Source organism: Ranitomeya variabilis, chromosome 2 (genome assembly GCF_051348905.1).
Source record: "Ranitomeya variabilis isolate aRanVar5 chromosome 2, aRanVar5.hap1, whole genome shotgun sequence".
Lineage (NCBI taxonomy): Eukaryota > Metazoa > Chordata > Amphibia > Anura > Dendrobatidae > Ranitomeya > Ranitomeya variabilis.
The window spans coordinates 539,959,730-539,982,052 of NC_135233.1; the positions used below are offsets into that span (position 1 = coordinate 539,959,730).

At 42.9% G+C, this 22,323-nt stretch overlaps 1 protein-coding gene and 1 long non-coding RNA gene across 5 annotated transcripts in view; one reads left to right on the forward strand and one right to left on the reverse strand.

Moving 5' to 3' along the window:
* Window positions 1–22,323, reverse strand: part of SLC12A4 (solute carrier family 12 member 4) — a 474,963-nt gene that overhangs the window by 149,779 nt on the left and 302,861 nt on the right. For all 3 annotated transcript variants that reach the window (XM_077288127.1, XM_077288128.1, XM_077288129.1), the window contains one exon: window positions 585–642. In XM_077288127.1, coding sequence (XP_077144242.1) covers window positions 585–642 — 58 coding nt within the window. The remainder of the gene's footprint in view (window positions 1–584; window positions 643–22,323) is intronic.
* The window catches only part of LOC143807003 (uncharacterized), a 113,174-nt gene that overhangs the window by 82,532 nt on the left and 8,319 nt on the right, over window positions 1–22,323 (forward strand). The gene's annotated exons all lie outside the window — the stretch shown is intronic.

Here is a 22,323-nt window from a genome sequence, read left to right on the forward strand (position 1 = left end):
ATCACTGTGAATGGTGGATTGATGACATAACTATTTCTTGTGTCTTGCAAACCACAAAGCTGCCTACACTGGATTCAGATGAACCTTGTTGTGCCCACGTGATTCACTTTGACATCCTCTAGTACTGAATTTGGGATAATAGGTCATCCTTCTACATGTCCACTACAAATACAATAAATCCTTCAAAAAAGGTGGTTTGTTTGCTTTTTTATGCTATGTGGAATTCAACACAATCTTTGCAACTTATGTTTCTGAAGATAAATAAGCCCAGTTACAAAGTGTTGAATGTGTGGTGACTTCAATATATTGCATCAAGTTGTACTTACTCACCAAATAGTAGATGCAATATTAGCAAGATCTTTTGGATTGAGTTCAATTACCAACCATTGGGGAATAAGAATAAAAGGCAAAAAAGGACTGTCAAAAAGGCAGCATGACAATGGTTTTATTATATCTGAGACAACAGAAAAAAAATTCCATTTTTCTTCAAATTATTGTTGTGCTTTTGAAGTATTTGTATGCGGATTCACAGCTTCTGTTACTAAAGAACAGTACAAAAATTAATCAGTGAAAATATAACTTACTTGTCTCTTAAAACCACTCCCTCGATACACGCTCCAAAAAGGATGACTGTGCTGAAATCTGAACATTAATGTTAAGGATATAAAGTTTAATTTGTGAGGCTGTTTTCATCAGTCCCACAATCAGTATCCATACTTGACTGGCTCTCAAACTCATTCTGACGTCGATTTTTTTTTTTTTTTTTTTTTTATAAATCAGAAAAAAAAATAAAAATATTTCATTACTTACTGTATATCCATATACAAGTAAATCCTGTTTGGTGGCAGCAGAAGTAGTTGTAAAAATATAAGATCTACACAACATCAAGATCTCCAATGGACTCCAGACTACACTATGCAACACAATTTTTGTTCCTGGCTTCCAAGTGTAATATTTCAAGTGCTTATGGTTAAATAGCAAAAGCCAAATATTTTTTAAGAAAGTAAAAAAATCTTTATAAAACAATTGATTAATTAAAATTAAAACACCAATGGGATACACAAATTGCAAAACATTTCTGCAAATACAGGGATAAGTATACCTAAAGTTTGTTTGGTCTCACCTTTAAAAGAAGTCAAGTCCTCTAAAGGAGAGAGATGAGGAGGTGATTTAGAAATATGAGAAATATGAGCAAAAAAAGGGTACACTGACAAAAAATATGTCCAAAATATACTTGTACTTCCTTAGTATGAATTTAGCCCTTTTTCCTTAGAAAATGAGAGGTGGGGGGGGGATTACACTTTTTCAGAAGCATATATATGCACAGTTAGTGCTTGTGATAGTCAACGTATATAAACCCCTTGTAAAGAAAGGTACAATATTTCAATAGTGGTGTGTCCAAATAGAAATAAAACAATTTGATTTAGATTCTTTTTAGGGCCTAGAATCAAATAGTGGAAATCCACATATGACAATGTGTTAGACATCAAATGGTATGTGCCTAGATGAGCACCAAGCAGGTAATAGTGCTAAGGTCCAATTAGAAATATCACAAATATAATGTTCAACACCGGGATTAAAACAATAGGTATTCAAACATATTTCATTGTTACAGTTATTGCTCATAAAGTGGGTATATAGAGCAGTCCAATCCTCACTAAAAGTATAAACAGATCTTTGCACCTCCAAAATGCAGAATATATTAAAATTACAGTTTGCAATGCTCAAAGAGTCCAAATGGAGTTAGTGGCAGCAACTAATATCTGGGATTAATACCATAAATTAAAGATATGCGTAGTACTAAAGTGCATTGTGCTGCTAGGAATTGGTAGCTTTATTTTCTATAAACACTATAAAGGTTACACTATTTAGTAAACAAAGTTTTTCACACTATGGTAATATTTTGATCTTTATTTCTATATATTACAAGCTTTCACTTAACTTTTTTATATATTTATATATTTTATATTATTCAAAAGAACCTACGAACAGTAACAAGGCCGAAAAAAGACATTTGTCCATCCAGTTCAGCCTACATTACGTCAGAAGAAATCCCCAGATCTACGTCCTTCTATTTTCTTACAATTTTTATCTTTATTTCTTCTCTTTGTATTATAGGGTTTCCTATATGCTTTCTTAAATGTGATTCATATATAGAGTCTCCTTTGATTATAAATACACTATTAGCTCACTCATAGTAATTTCACCTTTATTTATTCGTTTGCATAGTATTACACCAACAATAATTTAATTATTATGTCCCTTCTTTATATAAATGGTAATTATTTTTTATCTTATTTGTCCCACTTTAACCACTCAATTATATCCTTATAGTTTTTTTTCTGAGATGTTTATCCCCATATTTGTTAATATCGAGTTATCATACACATTTAGGTAATAGTATACCCCATTTGAAGGTTCAGTAAGGCCTTAATGAATTGCCTGGTCACCTATTTCCTGATGGAATTGGATTTAGAGCTAAATATAGCTAGTTCACACATATATATAAATACTAGATGGTGGCCCGATTCTAACGCATCAGGTATTCTAGAATATGTATGTATGTATGTATGTATGTATGCATGTATGAATGTATATAGCAGCCACATAGTATATAGCACAGGCCACGACATATTGTAGAATACCCGATGCGTTAATACAGGCCACGCAGTATATAACAGTGCCCACGTAGTATATAACATTGCCCACGCAGCCCACGTAGTATATAGCAGCCATGTAGTATATAACGCAGCCCACGCAGTATATAGCAGCCAATAGTATATAACGCAGCCCACGTAGTATATAGCAGTGTGGGCACCATATCCCTGTTTAAAAAAATAATTAAAATAAAAAATAGTTATATACTCACCCTCCGTCGTCCATTGAAGCTCTCTCAATGCGCGTGCGGCTGCTGCCATCTAACGTTCCCAGGATGCATTGCGAAATTACCCAGATGACGTAGCAGTCTCGTTAACGGAGTGCGTTACCCGCAGCATAACACGGTCCGTTAACGCTGTCATTAACCCTTTGTCAGCGATGACTGGAGGGGAGTATGGAGAGCAGGCGCCGGGCACCGACTGGACGGAAGTAGGGAGGGACTAATTCTTGTGTGCCCGTCCCTGATTGGTCGTGGCAGCCAGGACAGGCAGCTGGCGAGACCAATCGGCGATGCGGGATTTCCGTGACGGAAGTTGAAGACAGAAGGACAGACAGAAAGACGGAAGTACCCCTTAGACAATTATATAGTAGATATATATATATATATATATATATATATAGAGAGAGAGAGAGATATACATACACACACACGTGAGATTCAGTCCTCCTCCTGCGGTGTGTGCTTCCACAGACAGCTGGTGAGTATGTCTCCATACAGTCGTGTCGGCTTTGCATTCTAACTCCGCCCCCTAGTCTGACGCATCGGGCGGGGAGTGGACTGGCTGCAAGAGACGCTGAACTGTGTTGATGTCACCTACGGCTTTGTCTGTGGAAGCGCCCTACTCCGCAGCTGCCATTACTGACAGCATATGAAATGCCCGGCAAGTCATCACACAATACAATTGACACCCAAAGGAAGAAGCTACAGCGAAACGCAGGTAAAAAAAGGGGTACCCTCTGCAATTAGGTCATGTGTACCTTTTGCTTCTAAGAGCTCCCTTGCTCTCCCCCACTATTCATTAGATTAGCTACCAATTCCTATCAGCACAATGCACTGAAAGTTCTGAACGTTTCTAGAAAATTCTAGATAATGCCGGAAAATTGTAGAAACTTCTGCACAATTCTAGCAGTTCAACAATATTCTAGAAGTCTAAGTATTGAATACGAAACGAGAATTCTCCGTAAAACAGTCAAATTTCGAAATGTCATTGTCCTGATCACAGAAGCAAAGTTTTTGTGGAACAACTATTTTCTATTTGTCAGCTGATTGGACAATAGAGAAAATTCAGAGATATCTGATCTAAGTCATTAAAACAGGGCTGCGGCTGTATAACTACACATTCTGACTACTAAGTACATGAGCTGGGGCAAGACCTAATTTTTGGGGGTAAATATCGTGTTTCCCCATGGTGAGGGGTACTCTTAATATGTCCAGGGGCCCCGTTCTTTTGGGGGCCCCTGGAATTACTATGCAAAGATTACAGCTGATTAAGGACCTATGGTGACATAATGGTCATGTAATCATGATGTCACATAAAGTCTTAATTGCAAGAGTCTAGAACAACTGAAGAGGAGACATGCTGCTAGGCAGGGCCATTAGGAAGAAACCCAGCAATTTCTCAGGGCCCCCGCTCTCTTGGAGGACCCCAGCATTTCGATTCTGAGGTTAAGACTGTTTAGGGACCTATGGTGACATCGCAGTAATGTGACGATAATGTCATAGAATCATAGAATACTAGAGTTGGAAGGGACCTCCTGGGTCATCTGGTCCAACCCCCTGCTCAAAGCAGGATTCACTAAATCAACCCAGACAGATGTCTGTCCAGCCTCTGTTTTAAGACTTCCATTGAAGGAGAACTCACCACCTCTCGTGGCAGCCTGTTCCACTCATTGATCACCCTAGCTGTCAAAAAGTTTTTTCTAATATGTAATCTGTGTCTCCTCCCATTCAGTTTCATCCCATTGCTTCTAGTATTTCCTTGTGCAAATGAGAATAAGCATGATCCTTCTACAATGTGACAGCCCTTGAGATATTTGTAGACAGCTATTAACCCCTTAAGCCCCGAGGGTGGTTTGCACGTTAATGACCGGGCCAATTTTTACAATTCTGACCACTGTCCCTTTATGAGGTTATAACTCTGGAACGCTTCAACGGATCCTGATGATTTTGACATTGTTTTCTCGTGACATATTGTACTTTATGATAGTGGTAAAATTTATTCGATATAACTTGCGTTAATTTGTGAAAAAAAAGGAAATTTGGCGAAAACTTTGAAAATTTCGCAATTTTCCAACTTTAAATTTTTATGCTCTTAAATCACACATGTCACACAAAATACTTAATAGGCAACATTTTCCACATGTCTACTTTACATCAGCACAATTTTGGAACCAACATTTTTTTTTGTTAGGGAGTTATAAGGGTTAAAAGTTGACCAGCAATTTCTCATTTTTACAACACCATTTTTTTTTTTAGGGACCACATCTCATTTAACCCCTTCCTGACATCAGACGTACTATCCCGTCGAGGTGGGGTGGGCCCCCATGACCGCCGACGGGATAGTACGTCATACGCGATCGGCCGCGCTCACGGGGGGAGCGCGGCCGATCGCGGCCGGGTGTCGGCTGCATATCGCAGCTGACATCCGGCACTATGTGCCAGGAGCGGTCACGGACCGCCCCCGGCACATTAACCCCCGTCAAATCGCGATCAAACATGATCGCGGTGTACCGGCGGTACAGGGAAGCATCGCGCAGGGAGGGGGCTCCCTGCGGGCTTCCCTGAGACGATCGGTACAAGGTGATGTACTCACCTCGTACCGAACGTCTTCTCCCTGCAGGCCCCGGATCCAAAATGGCCGAGGGGCTGTATCCGGGTCCTGCAGGGAGCACTTCCGGGTCGGAGCAGGCTGCAGATGAAAGCTGCAGCCTGCTCCGATGAAAGTATGATCGCCGATCTGATAGAGTGCTGTGCACACTATCAGATCTGCGATCTGTGATGTCCCCCCCCTGGGACAAAGTAAAAAAGTAAAAAAAAAAATTTCCACATGTGTAAAAAAAAAAAAAAAAAATCCTAAATAATAATAATAAAAAAAATATTATTCCCATAAATACATTTCTTTATCTAAAAAAAACAAACAAAAACAATAAAAGTACACATATTTAGTATCGCCGCGTCCGTAACGACCCAACCTATAGAACTGGCCCACTAGTTAACCCCTTCAGTAAACACCGTAAGAAAAAAAAAAAAAAAACCGAGTCAAAAAACAACGCTTTATTACCATACCGCCGAACAAAAAGTGGAATAACACGCGATCAAAAAGACGGATATAAATAACCATGGTACCGCTGAAAACGTCATCTTGTCCCGCAAAAAACGAGCCGCCATACAGCATCATCAGCAAAAAAATAAAAAAGTTATAGTCCTCAGAATAAAGCGATGCCAAAATAATTATTTTTTCTATAAAATAGTTTTTATCGTATAAAAGCGTCAAAACATAAAAAAATGATATAAATGAGGTATCGCTGTAATCGTACTGACCCGACGAATAAAACTGCTTTATCAATTTTACCAAGCGCAGAACGGTATAAACGTCTCTCCCAAAAGAAATTCATGAATAGCTGGTTTTTGGTTATTCTGCCTCACAAAAATCGGAATAAAAAGTGATAAAAAATGGTCACGTGTCCGAAAATGTTACCAATAAAAACGTCAACTCGTCCCGCAAAAAACAAGACCTCACATGACTCTGTGGACCAAAATGTGGAAAAATTATAGGTCTCAAAATGTGGAGACGCAAAAACTTTTTTGCTATAAAAAGCGTCTTTTAGTCTGGTTTCACACTTGCGTTTTTATCTGCATGCGTTTTTTTAAAAAACCACATGTGTGAAAAAATGCATGTAAACGCGGTAAAACGCATGCGTTTTTATAGCAAAACACAAGAAAACAAGAAAAAAACAAAAAACCCTAACCCTACCCCTAACCTGAAATACGTGGCACTGAAATACGTGGCACTGAAATATACGTTTATATACGTATATACGTATATAAGTGCCACGATATTTCAGTGGCCACGTATTTAAGTGCCACGTATTTAAGTGCCACGTATTTAAGTGCCACGTATTTAAGTGCCACGTATTTAAGTGCCACGTATTTACGTGCCACGTATTTTTCAGTGCCTGAAATACGTGGCACTGAAATACGTGGCACTGAAATATCGTGGCACTGAAATATCGTGGCACTGAAATATCGTGGCACTGAAGTATTTACGTGCCACGTATTTTTCAGTGCCTGAAATACGTGGCACTGAAATACGTGGCACTGAAATACGTGGCACTGAAATACGTGGCACTGAAATACGTGGCACTGAAATACGTGGCTCTTAAATACATGGCACTTAAATACGTGGCACTTATATACGTGGCACTTATATACGTGGCACTTATATACGTGGCACTTATGACTGTCAGAAAATGTTCAGTAAACGGTTAGGGGTGAGGTTAGGGGTAGGGTTTCAGGTAGAATTGGGGAGTTTCCACTGTTCAGGCACATCAGGGGCTCTCCAAACGCGACATGGCGTCCAATCTCAATTCCAGCCAATTCTGCGTTGAAAAAGTAAAACAGTGCTCCTTCCCTTCCGAGCTCTCCCGTGCGTCCAAAAAGGGGTTTACCCCAACATATGGGGTATCAGCGTACTAGGGACAAATTGAACAACAACTTCTGGGGTCCAAGTTCTCTTGTTATCCTTGGGAAAATAAAAATTTGGGGGGCTAAAAATCATTTTTGTGGGAAAAAAAATATGTTTTATTTTCACGGCTCTGCGTTGTAAACTGTAGTGAAACACTTGGGGGTTCAAAGTTCTCACAACACATCTAGATAAGTTCCTTGGGAGGTCTAGTTTCCAATATGGGGTCACTTGTGGGGGGTTTGTACTGTTTGGGTACATCAGGGGCTCTGCAAATGCAACGTGACGCCTGCAGACCAATCCATTTAAGTCTGCATTCCAAATGGCGCTCCTTCCCTTCCGAGCTCTGTCATGCGCCCAAACAGTGGTTCCCCCCCACATAGGGGGTATCAGCGTACTCAGGACAAATTGGACAACAACTTTTAGGGTCCAATTTATCCTGATACCCTTGTGAAAATACAAAACTGGGGGCTAAAAAATCATTTTTGTGAAAAAAAAAAATAATTTTTATTTTCACGGCTCTGCGTTATAAACTGTAGTGAAACACTTGGGGGTTCAAAGTTCTCACAACACATCTAGATAAGTTCCTTGGGGGGTCTAGTTTCCAATATGGGGTCACTTGTGGGGGGTTTGTACTGTTTGGGTACATCAGGGGCTCTGCAAATGCAACGTGACGCCTGCAGACCAATCCATTAAGTCTGCATTCCAAATGGCGCTCCTTCCCTTCCGAGCTCTGTCATGCGCCCAAACAGTGGTTCCCCCCCACATAGGGGGTATCAGCGTACTCAGGACAAATTGGACAACAACTTTTAGGGTCCAATTTATCCTGATACCCTTGTGGAAATACAAAACTGGGGGCTAAAAAATCATTTTTGTGAAAAAAAAAAAAATTTTTTATTTTCACGGCTCTGCGTTATAAACTGTAGTGAAACACTTGGGGGTTCAAACCTCTCAAAACACATCTAGATAAGTTCCTTAGGGGGTCTACTTTCCAAAATGGTGTCACTTGTTAGGGGTTTCAATGTTTAGGCACATCAGGGGCTCTCCAAATGCAACATGGCGTCCCATCTCAATTCCAGTCAATTTTGCATTGAAAAGTCAAATGGCGCTCCTTTGCTTCCAAGCTCTGCCATGCGCCCAAACTGTGGTTTACCCCCACATATGGGGTATCAGCGTACTCAGGACAAATTGTCATTAACGTGCAAACCACCCTTGGGGGTGAAGGGGTTAAAGTCATTTTGAGGGGTCTATATGGTAGAAAATACCCAAGTGTGACACCATTCTAAAAACTGCACCCCTCAAGGTACTCAAAACCACTTTCAAGAAGTTTATTAACCCTTCAGGTGTTTCACAGGAATTTTTGGAATGTTTAAATAAAAATGAACATTTAACTTTTTTTCACACAAAATTTATTTCAGCTCCAATTTGTTTTATTTTCCCAAGGGTAAGAGAAGAAATTGGACCCCAGAAGGTGTTGTGCAATTTGTCCTGAGTACGCTGATACCCCATATGTGGGTGCAAACCACTGTTTGGGCGCATGGCAGAGCTCGGAAGGGTAGGAGCGCCATTTGACTTTTCAATGCAAAATTGACTGGAATTGAGATGGGTCGCCATGTTGCGTTTGGAGAGCCCCTTATGTGCCTAAACATTGAAACCCCTACAAAAGTAGACCCCTTAAGGAACTTATCTAGATGTGTTTGGAGAGCTTTGAACCCCCAAGTGTTTCACTACAGTAAATAAATCCTTTTTTTTCCCCATAAAAATGATTTTAGCTCCCCAAATGTTTATTTTCCCAAGGATAACAAGAGAACTTGGACCCCAAAAGTTGTTGTCCAATTTGTCCCAAGTATGCTGATACCCCATATATTGGGGTAAACCCCTGTTTGGGCACACGGGAGAGCTCGGAAGGGAAGAAGCACTGTTTTACTTTTTCAACGCAAAATTGGCTGGAATTGAGATCGGATGCCATGTCGCGTTTGGAGAGCCCCTGATGTGCCTTAACAGTGGAAACTCCCCAATTCTAACTGAAACCCTAATCCCAACGGTAACCCTAACAACACCCCTAACCCTGACACAACCCTAACTCTAATCCCAAACCTAATCCCAACCATAAATGTAATCCAAACCCTAACCCTAACTTTAGCCCCAATCCTAGCTCCAACCCTAGCTGTAACCCTAGCTCTAATCCTAATGGGAAAATGGAAATAAATAAATTTTTTTAATTTTATTATTTTTCCATAACTAAGGGGGTGATGAAGGGGGGTTTGATTTACTTTTATAGCATTTTTTTATAGCGGATTTCTATGATTGGCAGCTGTCACACACTAAAAGACGCTTTTTGTAGCAAAAAAGTTTTTCATCTCCACATTTTGAGACCTATAATTTTTGCATATTTTGGTCCACAGAGTCATGTGAGGTCTTGTTTTTTGCGGGACGAGTTGATGTTTTTATTGATAACATTTTCGGGCACGTGACATTTTTTGATCGCTTTTTATTCCGATTTTTGTGAGGTAGAATGACCAAAAACCAGCTATTCATTAATTTCTTTTGGGGGGGCCGTTTATACCGTTCCACGTTTTGGTAAAATTGATAAAGCAGTTTTATTCTCCGGGTCAGTACGATTACAGCGATAACTCATTTATATCATTGTTTAATGTTTTGGCGCTTTTATACGATAAAAACTATTTGATAGAAAAAATAATTATTTTGGCATCACTTTATTCTGAAAGCTATAACTTTTTTTTTTTTTGCTGATGATGCTGTATGGCGGCTCATTTTTTGCGGGACAATTTGTCGTTTTCAGCGGTACCATGGTTATTTATATCTGTCTTTTTGATCGCGTGTTATTCTACTTTTTGTTCGGCGGTATGATAATAAAGCGTTGTTTTTTGCCTCGTTTTTTTTTTTTTCTTACGGTGTTTACTGAAGGGGTTAACTAGTGGGGCAGTTTTATAGGTTGGGTCGTTACGGACGCGGCGATACTAAATATGTGTACTTTTATTGTTTTTTTTTTTTTATTTAGATAAAGAAATGTATTTATGGGAATAATATATATATTTTTTTCTTTATTTAAGGATTTTTATTTTTTTTATTTATTTATTTATTTTTTTACACATGTGGATATTCTTTTTTTTACTTTGTCCCGGGAGGGACGTCACAGATCGCTGATCTGACAGTTTGCACAGCACTCTGTCAGATCAGCGATCTGACTAACAGCGCTGCAGGCTTACCAGCGCCTGCACTGAGCAGGCGCTTGGTAAGCCACCTCCCTGCAGGACCCGGATGCAGCCCCGCAGCCATTTTGGATCCAGGGACTGCAGGGATAGGAGTTAAGAGACACTCGGAGCAACGCGATCACATCGCGTTGCTCCGAGGGTCTCAGGGAAGCACGCAGGGAGCCCCCTCCCTGCGCGATGCTTCCCTATACTGCCAGAACACTGTGATCATGTTTTATCGCAGTGTGCTGGGGGTTAATGTGTCGGGGGAAGTCCGTGACCGCTCCTGGCACATAGTGCTGGATGTCAGCTGCGATAGTCAGCTGACACCCAGCCGCGATCGGCCGCGCTTCCCCCGTGAGCGCGGCCGATCGCATATGACGTACTATCCCGTCGGTGGGAATTAAGGCCCACCCCACCTCGACGGGATAGTACGTCATATGGGATTAAGGGGTTAAGTCTCCTCTCAGTCTTTTTTTGCAAGCTAAACATTCCTTAATCCTGTAAACGCTCCTCATAGGACATGGTTTGCAGACCGGTCACCATTCTGGTCGCTCTTCTCTGAACTTGCTCCAGTTTGTTGATGTCTTTTTTAAAATGTGGTGCCCAAAACTGGACAAAGTATTCCAGATGAGTTCTGACCAAAGAGGAGTAGAGGGCAATCACTTCACATGATCTATACTATATGCTTCTGTTAATACATCCCAGAATTATTTTTGCCTTTTTTGCTGCTGCATCACACTGTTGACTCATGTTCAGTTTGTGATCTATTAGTATACCCAAGTCTTTTTCACATGTGCTGTTGCTTAGCCCTTTTCCTTCCATTCTGTGTTTTTTTTTCATTTTTATTGCCCAGATGTAGTACTTTGCATTTTTCCCTGTTAAACATTCCGTTAGTCGCTGACCACTGCTCCAATTTATTTATATCTTTTTGAATTATCTCTCTTCTCTAGTATTAGCTATCCCTCCTAGCTTTGTGTCATCAGCAAATTTAATCAGTTTACCCTCAATTCCTTCATCTAAATCATTGATAAAGAGGTTATTAATAATAATAATAATAATAATAATAATAATAATTTTTATTTATATAGCGCCAACATATTCCGCAGCGCTTTACAAATTATAGAGGGGACTTGTACAGACAATAGACATTACAGCATAACAGAAATCACAGTTCAAAACAGATACCAGGAGGAATGAGGGCCCTGCTCGCAAGCTTACAAACTATGAGGAAAAGGGGAGACACGAGAGGTGGATGGTAACAATTGCTTTAGTTATTTGGACCAGCCATAGTGTAAGGCTCGGGTGTTCATGTAAAGCTGCATGAACCAGTTAACAGCCTAAGTATGTAGCAGTACAGACACAGAGGGCTATTAACTGCATAAAGTGTATGAGAACACGATGCAAGGAACCTGATTATGTGTTTTGTTTTTTTTTTCTATTTTTAATAGGCCACACAGGGATAGTTAGGTTAATGCGTTGAGGCGGTAGGCCAGTCTGAACAAATGCGTTTTTAGGGCACGCTTAAAACTGTGGGGATTGGGGATTAATCGTATTAACCTAGGTAGTGCATTCCAAAGAATCGGTGCAGCACGTGTAAAGTCTTGGAGACGGGAGTGGGAGGTTCTGATTATTGAGGATGCTAACCTGAGGTCATTAGCGGAGCGGAGGGCACGGGTAGGGTGGTAGACTGAGACCAGAGAGGAGATGTAGGGTGGTGCTGAGCCATGGAGTGCTTTGTGGATGAGGGTAGTAGTTTTGTACTGGATTCTGGAGTGGATGGGTAGATGTTGAACAATACAGGGCATAGGACAGAGCCCTGTGGTACCCTACTTGAGACATTCTTCCAACTGGATGTGCAGCCATTTACGACCACTCTTTCGGTCCGATCACTAAGCCAGTTATGATACCACCAGACCGTTGCTTTCTCCATTCCACACTTAGTAATTTTTTCAATAAGGATTGTGTGAGATACTTTGTCAAATGCTTTGCTTAAATCAAGATATACTATATCTACAGCATTTCCCTGATCCACCCAGTCAGTGATTCTGTCATAGAAGGAAATTAAGGTAGTCTGACATGACTTCTTAGTTTCAAACCCATGCGGACTCTAGTTAATCACTTCATTCTTATCCAGGAACTTACATACATGTTGTTTAATAATTTGTTCAAAGATCTTTCCTGGTATAGACAACAGACTCACCGGCCTATAGTTCCCTGGGTCCACCTTCTTCCCCTTTTTGAAGACAGTCTTCTGGGACTTCTCCGGTCCTCCAAAAATTTTCAAAGATTATGGAGAGTGGTTCAAAAATTTCTTCTGCCATCTCCTTCAGTACTCTGGGGTGTAATTCATCTGGTCCTGGAGACTTGAATTCAGTTATGTTAGTTTTGTTAGCCAAGTGTTTCCTCACTATCTTTCTGTTTATAGATATCCTGGATTCTTCTATTCCCTTAATAGGACAGTGAAAATCAGTTGATGTTACTTTTCCTTTCTGAGAGAAAACAGATGCAAAATAGATATTTAAAAGTTCGGCCTCCTCAACATCCTTTCTTACAATTTCATCATTTATATCATGTAAAAATCCTATAGCATGTTTTACCTTTCTTTTACTTTTGACATATCCCCAAAATCCTTTTTTTATTGCAAGCCTTAATTCATTGTCAGCTTTAGCACATCTGAAAGGTTCTGCAGACAGCATTATATTCTTCTTTAGATATGCCTCCCTTATTTCCATTTGATAAACATTTCTTTTTTCCTTGTTAGCATGTGTTTAACCCAGCCTATTTTGACCTTAATGACCTGGCCGTTTTTTGCAATTCTGACCAGTGTCCCTTTATGAGGTAATAACTCAGGAACGCTTCAACGGATCCTAGCGGTTCTGAGATTGTTTTTTGTGACATATTGGGCTTCACGTTACTGGTAAATTTAGGTCGATAATTTTTGAGTTTATTAGTGAAAAAAATGGAAATTTGGCTAAAATTTTGCAATTTTCAAATTTTGAATTTTTATTCTGTTAAACGAGAGAGTTATGTGACACAAAATAGTTAATAAACAACATTACCCACATGTCTACTTTACATCAGCACAATTTTGGAAACCAAATTTTTTTTTGCTAGGAAGTTATAAGGGTTAAAATTTAACAAGCGATTTCTCATTTTTACAACGAAATTTACAAAACCATTTTTTTTTAGGGACCACCTCACATTTGAAGTCAGTTTGAGGGGTCTATATAGCTGAAAATCAACAAAAGTGACAATTCTAGAAACTGCACCCCTCAAGGTGCTCAAAACTACATTCAAGAAGTTTATTAACCCTTCAGGTGTTTCACAGCAGCAGAAGCAACATGGAAGGAAAAAATTAACATTTAACTTTTTAATCACAAAAATTATCTTTTAGCAACAATTTTTTATTTTCCCAAGGGTAAAAAGAGAAACTGGACCCCAAAAGTTATTGTACAATTTGTCCTGAGTACGCCGATACCCCATATGTCAGGGGGAACCACTGTTTGGGCGCACGACAGGGCTCGGAAGGGAAAGAGCGCCATTTGACTTTTTCAATGAAAAATTGGCTCCAATCTTTAGCGGACACCATGTCGCGTTTGGAGAGCCCCTGTGTGCTTAAACATTGGAGCTCCCCCACAAGTGACCCCATTTAGGAAACTAGACCCCCCAAGGAACTTATCTAGATGCATAGTGAGCACTTTGAACCCCCAGGTGCTTCACAAATTGATCCGTAAAAATGAAAAAGTACTTTTTTTTTTTTTTTTTTCACAAAAAATTTCTTTTAGCCTCAATTTGTTCATTTCAAGGGCAATAGGATAAAATTGATCCTAAAATGTGTTGGGCAATTTCTCCTGAGTACACCGATACCTCACATGTGGGGGTAAACCACTGTTTGTGCACACGGCAGGGCACGGAAGGGAAGTGTCACGGGGGTACTGGGTAGACTACAGCTGATTACCCGGGCCCCTGCAATATCCCTCAAACTAGGGAAACCCTGTCTGTCCCTCTCCCAGAGTTTACACTGAAGGTGTGCATGTCTGGGCCTCCAGGCCTGACCCTGAGTCCTGTTTCAGTACTAAGCTGAAACCTTCACCCGCCACCCAGTGATAAGACCTCACACCAACCCCTACAGAAAGCACAGACAGGGAAAACTAAAAACGCACCACGCCGCAGACACACAGGAAAACACTATAATGTGCACAGGGCAAAACTATACAAATATAGGAAGGAGAAATATAACGAAGGATAATACACCACCAGATACGATATTTCCTCTCCTAGACCACCACTCCAGACCGAGATCACCAGGCACAAGCTATAATCGGCGACGCCCAAAGCCCAGCAAAACTATTTAAAGGCAATGGGCGTGACTAAGCCTCCAACCCGAGAACCAGCCAGATTAACCCCGGACAATCTGGATCAATCTAGCCGGCGCCACTGAGCATATAGTGGACGAATGCGGAATAACCGCTGTCTGTCGGACGCCCTAGTGTGAACAGTGTCCGACATGACAGTACCCCACCTTCTACGAGAGACCCCAGGGCCCTCACAACTTATAGGACCCGGCTTGTCCGGATGGCCGCGGTGAAACATACTGACCAGCCGGTCGGCATGTACACTCACCGGCCACTTTATTAGGTACACCTGTCCAACTTCTTGTTAACACTTAATTTCTAATCAGCCAATCACATGGCGGCAACTCAGTGCATTTAGGCATGTAGACATGGTCAAGACAATCTCCTCCAGTTCAAACCGAGCATCAGTATGGGGAAGAAAGGTGATTTGAGTGCCTTTGAACGTGGCATGGTTGTTGGTGCCAGAAGGGCTGGTCTGAGTATTTCAGAAACTGCTGATCTACTTATATTTTCACGCACAACCATCTCTAGGGTTTACAGAGAATGGTCCGAAAAAGAAAAAAAATCCAGTGAGCGGCAGTTCTGTGGGCGGAAATGCCTTGTTGATGCCAGAGGTCAGAGGAGAATGGGCAGACTGGTTCGAGCTGATAGAAAGGCAACAGTGACTCAAATCGCCACCCGTTACAACCAAGGTAGGCCTAAGAGCATCTCTGAACGCACAGTGCGTCGAACTTTGAGGCAGATGGGCTACAGCAGCAGAAGACCACACCGGGTACCACTCCTTTCAGCTAAGAACAGGAAACTGAGGCTACAATTTGTACAAGCTCATCGAAATTGGACAGTAGAAGATTGGAAAAACGTTGCTTGGTCTGATGAGTCTCGATTTCTGCTGCGACATTCGGATGGTAGGGTCAGAATTTGGCGTAAACAACATGAAAGCATGGATCCATCCTGCCTTGTATGGAGCATCTTTGGGATGTGCAGCCGACAAATCTGCGGCAACTGTGTAATGCCATCATGTCAATATGGACCAAAATCTCTGAGGAATGCTTCCAGCACCTTGTTGAATCTATGCCACGAAGAATTGAGGCAGTTCTGAAGGCAAAAGGGGTCCAACCCGTTACTAGCATGGTGTACCTAATAAAGTGGCCGGTGAGTGTTTATCTGGGGCTGGTACCCAAGACCTCTCCTCCGGCCCATAACCCTGCCAGTGTACCAGGTACTGTAACGTGCGGCGCACCACTCCAGAGTCAACCACCTTAGAGACTTCAAACTCTAAACTGCCATCCACCAAGACTGGAGGAGGCATCGGCGCCGCGTCCACAGAACCCACCACCTTTTTTAATAATGATCTGTGGAACACGTTGTGAATCTTATATACCGTAGGGAGCTCCAATCGGTAGGCAACCGGGTTAATGATGGCGGCGACCCTAAACGGACCAATAAACCTAGGACCCAATTTAAGGGATGGTATTTTAAGTCTTATGTTTTTTTGTGGACAACTACACCCAGTCACCCACAATCAGGTCCGGACCTGGCACACGTCTACTGTCAGCCACATGTTTGTACCTTGCACCCACGCTCAACAGGCGCTGTTTCACTTTCCTCCAGACGGAAGACAGTTGTGCTCCTAACAGGCCCTCCTCCGGGACGCCGGAAGAGCCCCCCTGACTCAAAGTACAAAATTGAGGATGGTGCCCGTAAACACAAAAGACCAGACTCCCCAGAAGATTCCTGGCGGTGATTATTTATGGCAAACTCAGCCAAAGGAAGGAATGTCGACCACTCCTCCTGGTTGTCAGAAACAAAACAGCTTAAGTACTGCTCCAAATTTAGGTTCATACGCTCGGTCTGACCATTTGACTGAGGATGAAATGCCGAAGAATGCGACAACTTGATCCCCAGCCGTGAGCAAAATGCTTTCCAAAATTTTGCCACAAACTGAGTACCCCTATCAGACATTATGTCAGACAGAACCCCATGAAGTCTGACCACCTCCTGCACAAATACCTGAGCCAGAGTCTTAGCGTTAGGCAACGAAGGCAAAGACACAAAGTGCGACATTTTTGAGAACCGATCAACAATCACCAAGATGACCGTGTTCCCAGCTGAGGGCAAGTTCGTGATAAAATCCATGGAGATCTCCGTCCATGGCCTACTGGGTACCTCGAGAGGAAGTAGTGTGCCAACAGGACGGGAGCGGGGCGTCTTAGCGCACGTGGTACATGCTGACACGTATGAGACCACGTCCTGTCGGATTTTGGGCCACCAAAACCGACGCGACACCAACTCCAAGGTACCCCTAACCCCTGGGTGACCAGCCAGGACAGCATCATGATGCTCTGCCAATATCTTTAGGAGAAGATGGAGCGGTACAAACGATTTGTTAACGGGAAGTTCTGGTGGTACTTCCTCCTGAGCCTCGGCAATCTCAGCCTCAACCTTTGTCGTGAGAGCCGAGACCACTACACCTTTTTGGAGGATGGGTACCGGTTCTTCCCGAGGTTCTCCCCCCGGAAAACACCTGGACAAAGCATCCGCCTTAGTGTTCTTAGACCCAGGTCGGTAAGTAACAAAAAAGTTGAATCGCGTGAAAAACAACGCCCAGCGAGCCTGCCTGGGGGACAGACGCTTGGCTGACTCCAAATACAGCAGATTCTTATGGTCGGTAATAACAGTAACCTGGTGAACCGACCCCTCCAAAAAGTGTCGCCATTCCTCAAAAGCCAACTTGATAGCCAACAACTCCCTGTTGCCGATATCGTAGTTACGTTCGGCGGGCGACATTTTCTTGGAGAAATAGGCGCATGGACGCAAGTCGCTCAAGGATGAGCCTTGAGACAGCACCGCCGCCACTCCAACCTCAGACGCATCGACTTCCACGGTAAATGGTTTCGATACATTCGGTTGCACCAGAAGGGAGCTGAAGCAAAACTGTTCTTCAGAAACTCGAACGCACGCACAGCAGGCTCAGACCAGGGGGAGAAATTGGTACCTTTTTTTGCCATGTCAGTGAGTGGTTTAGCAATGGTAGAAAAGTTTTTAATAAACTTTCTATAATAGTTAGAAAACCCAAGGAACAGCTGGAGCGCTTTTAGGTTATCAGGCCGTTCCCAACGCAGCACCGCTTGCACCTTAGCGGCGTCCATTTTAAATCCAGAAGCGGAGACAATATAACCCAAGAAAGGCAACTCCTGAACCGAAAATACACATTTCTCCAGTTTAGCATAGGGCTAATTCTCTCTGAGTAGCTGTAACACCTGCTTAACATGCTCTAAATGAGTATCACGGTCGCATGAATAGATGAGAATGTCATCAAGGTACACAATAACGAATTTTCCCAGGACATGAGAGAACACATCATTTATGAAATGTTGAAATACAGCAGGCGCGTTTGTGAAACCTAATGGCAAAACCAGATTTTCAAAATGACCCTCAGGAGTATTAAAAGCCGTTTTCCACTCATCCCCTTGACGGACTCTTATGAGGTTGTACGCCCCCCCCTGAGGTCAAGCTTAGAGAACCACCTAGCACCAGCCACCTGATTGAACAGATCGGGTATCAGCAGCATAGGGTATGGGTCACGAACCGTAATCTGGTTTAACTCCCTGAAATCCAAACACGGGCGTAAACCGCCATCTTTCTTCTTAACGAAGAAGAACCCTGCTGCCACAGGCGAGGACGAAGGCCTGATGTGCCCTTTGCTCAGACTCTCAGCGATGTAGTCTTTTAAGGCTTGCCTCTCAGGACCAGAGATGTTAAACATCCTAGCTTTCGGCAATTTGGCCCCTGGTTTTAACCTAATAGTGCAGTCATAGGAACGATGTGGTGGCAATTCTGAACAACCCTTCCCAGAAAACACATCTGCGAAATCCAGCAGAGACTCAGGAATACTAGGAGTCACAGCGGACACACACGTGGCCAGGCAATTCTCCTGGCAGAATCCGCTCCACTGGACGATGTCCTGGGTTTTCCAGTCAATCACCAGGTTGTGCATAGCCAACCATGGAAAACCCAGAACCATTTGAGCAGGAAGATTACTGAGCACCTTACATGTAACTTGCTCAGCACGTAGGACCCCAATGCGGAGTTTTACCTCAGCCACAAACTCAGTAATCTCCCCCTGTGGGAGAGGAGCGGCATTGATGGTGACCACCCGGATAGGATGACGCAGTTTTTCGATCCTGAAACCGGCTGTGCGCGCAAACTCCTCATCAATAAGATTAGTGGCAGAACCACTATCCAGGAACACAGTGATTGGTAGCTCTCTGCCAGCGACCATAACTTTGGCAGGGAGCATGCATTGAGAAACCACAATGGAGGATATGCATAAGTTCAGATTGGCCTCCTCCACACCCTCTGAGCTTAGTAGTTTTTCTGCCGTTGCGCTTTTCTTAGATAGCAGAGGACAAGTATTAACATAATGACCAGTTTTACCACAGCAAAAACAGGCTCTCTGCTTCCTGAGCAAAGGGGCATGATGCTTCACATGCGACACCCCTGCGATTTGCATAGGGTCCGTGGGCTCACCTGCAGCAACCTCACGTGTACCTACGCTCTCTCCCATAGGCGGCGTCTCTTGCACCCCAACGCAGACAGCGATCAATGCGGATAACAAGACTCATAGCGGATTCTAGAGAAGCAGGAGTCTCGTACATCAGAAGGGCTTCCTGAAACCCCATGAACAAACTGAGTCCGCAGCGCGGGATCATTCCACTGTGTATCTACCGCCCAGCTTAGAAATTCAGAACAGTAATCCTCCGCCATACGCTCCCCCTGGCGGATAGCGCGAATTTTAGATTCTGCTAGACCCATTCTGTCAGGATCCTCATAAAGGAGTCCAAGAGCAGAAAAAAAAAACTCTCCAGTGAGTTATATGCAGCAGAATCAGATGGTAAAGAAAACGCCCATGCTTGAGAGGATCCCCGTTCAGTAATGACAACACCAGGCCCACACGCTAAGCCTCATTATCTGAGGAGATTGGGCGCATACGAAAATATAGTTTACATGATTCACGAAAAGTAACAAATTTACTGCGTTCCCCAGCAAACCTTTCCGGTAAAGGAAACTTTGGCTCAGCAACTCTGCCTGCAGATTCAGCTTGCACATTAGATACTACTAGACCCTGTTGCTGAACTGCCCCCTTCAGCTCAGTGACCTGCAGGGACAGCGCCTCCAACTGGTGGGTTATGGAAGTCATGGGATCCATGGAATACAAAAAATATGGCCGATTATAATGTCACGGGGGTACTGGGTAGACTACAGCTGATTACCCGGGCCCCTGCAATATCCCTCAAACTAGGGAAACCCTGTCTGTCCCTCTCCCAGAGTTTACACTGAAGGTCTGGGCCCCAGGCCTGACCCTGAGTCCTGTTTCAGTACTAAGCTGAAACCTCCACCCGCCACCCAGTGATAAGACCTCACACCAACCCCTACAGAAAGCACAGACAGGGAAAACTAAAAACGCACCACGCCGCAGACACACAGGAAAACACTATAATGTGCACAGGGCAAAACTATACAAATATAGGAAGGAGAAATATAACGAAGGATAATACACCACCAGATACGATATTTCCTCTCCTAGACCACCACTCCAGACAGAGATCACCAGGCACAAGACACAAGCTATAATCGGTGACGCCCAAAGCCCAGCAAAACTATTTAAAGGCAATGGGCGTGACTAAGCATCCAACCCGAGAACCAGCCAGATTAACCCGGACAATCTGGATCAATCTAGCCGGCGCCACTGAGCATATAGTGGACGAATGAGAAATTACCGCTGTCTGTCGGACGCCCTAATGTGAACAGCGTCCGACATGACAGGAAGGAGCGCCATTTGACTTTTGAATGAAAAATTAGCTACAATCGTTAGTGGATCCCATGTCGCGTTTGGAAAGCCTGTGTGCCTAAACATTGGAGCTCCCCCACAGGTGACCCCATTTTGGAAACTAGACCCCCCAAGGAACTTATCTAGATGCATAGTGAGCACTTTGAACCCCCAGGTGCTTCACAAATTGATCCGCAAAAATGAAAAAGTACTTTTTTTCACCAAAAAATTCTTTTAGCCTCAATTTGTTCATTTCCACAAAAGCAACATAATAAAATGGATTCTCAAATTTTTTGGGCAAATTCTCCTGAGTACACTGATACCTCACATGTGGGGGTAAACCACTGTTTGGGCACACAGCAGGGCTCGGAAGGGAAGGAGCGCCATTTGACTTTTTCAATGAAAAATTAGCTCCAATCGATGGCAGACACCATGTCGTGTTTGGAGAGCCCCTGTGTGCCTAAACATTGGAGATCCCCCACGTGACCCCATTTTGGAAACTAGACCTCCCATGGAACTAATCTAGATGTGCGGTGACCACTTTAAACCCCCAAGTGCTTCACAGAAGTTTATAACGCAGAGCCGTGAAAATAAAAAATATTTTCCTTAACAAAAATTATTTTTTAGCCCGCAATTTTATATATTTTTTTTTTAATAAGAGTAACGAGAAATTGGACCCCAAAAGTTGTTGTCCAGTTTGTCCTGAGTACGCTGATACCCCATATGTGGGGGGGAACCACCGTTTGGGCACACGTTGGGGCTCAGAAGGGAAGTAGTGACATTTTGGAATGCAGACTTTGATGGAATGGTCTGCGGGCATCATGTTACGTTTGCAGAGCCCCTGATGTGCCTAAACAGTAGAAACCCCCCACAAGTGACCCCATTTTGGAAACTAGACCCCCCAAGGAACTTCTCTATATATGTGGTGAGCACTTTGAACCCCCACGTGCTTCACAGAAGTTTATAACGCAGAGCCGTAAAAATAAAAAAAATTTCTTTCCTCAAAAATTATGTTTTAGCAAGCACATTTTTTATTTTTTGCAAGGGTATTAGGAGAAATTGGACCCCAATAGTTGTTGCCTAGTTTGTCCCGAGTATGCTGGTACCCCATATGTGGAGGTAACCACTGTTTGGGCGCACGTCGGGGCTCAGAAGTGAGGGAGCACCATTTGACTTTTTGAACGCAAGATTGGCTGGAATCAATGGTGGTGCCATGTTGTGTTTGGAGACCCCTGATGTGCCTAACCCTAATCCCAACCCTAACCACAACCCTAACCCCAACACAACCCTAACCATAACCCTAACCACAAGCCTAATCTTAACCCTATTTCCAAACCTAGCCCAAATTCCAACCCTGACTAATTCCAACCCTAAGGCTATGTGCCCAAGTTGCAGATTCGTGTGAGATTTTTCCGCACCATTTTTGAAAAATCCACAGGGAAAAGGCACTGCATTTTACCTGCGGATTTACAGCGGATTTCCAGTGTTTTTTGTGCGGATTTCTCCTGCGGATTCCTATTGAGCAACAGGCGTAAAACGCTGCGGAATCCGCACAAAGAATTGACATGCTGCGGAAAATA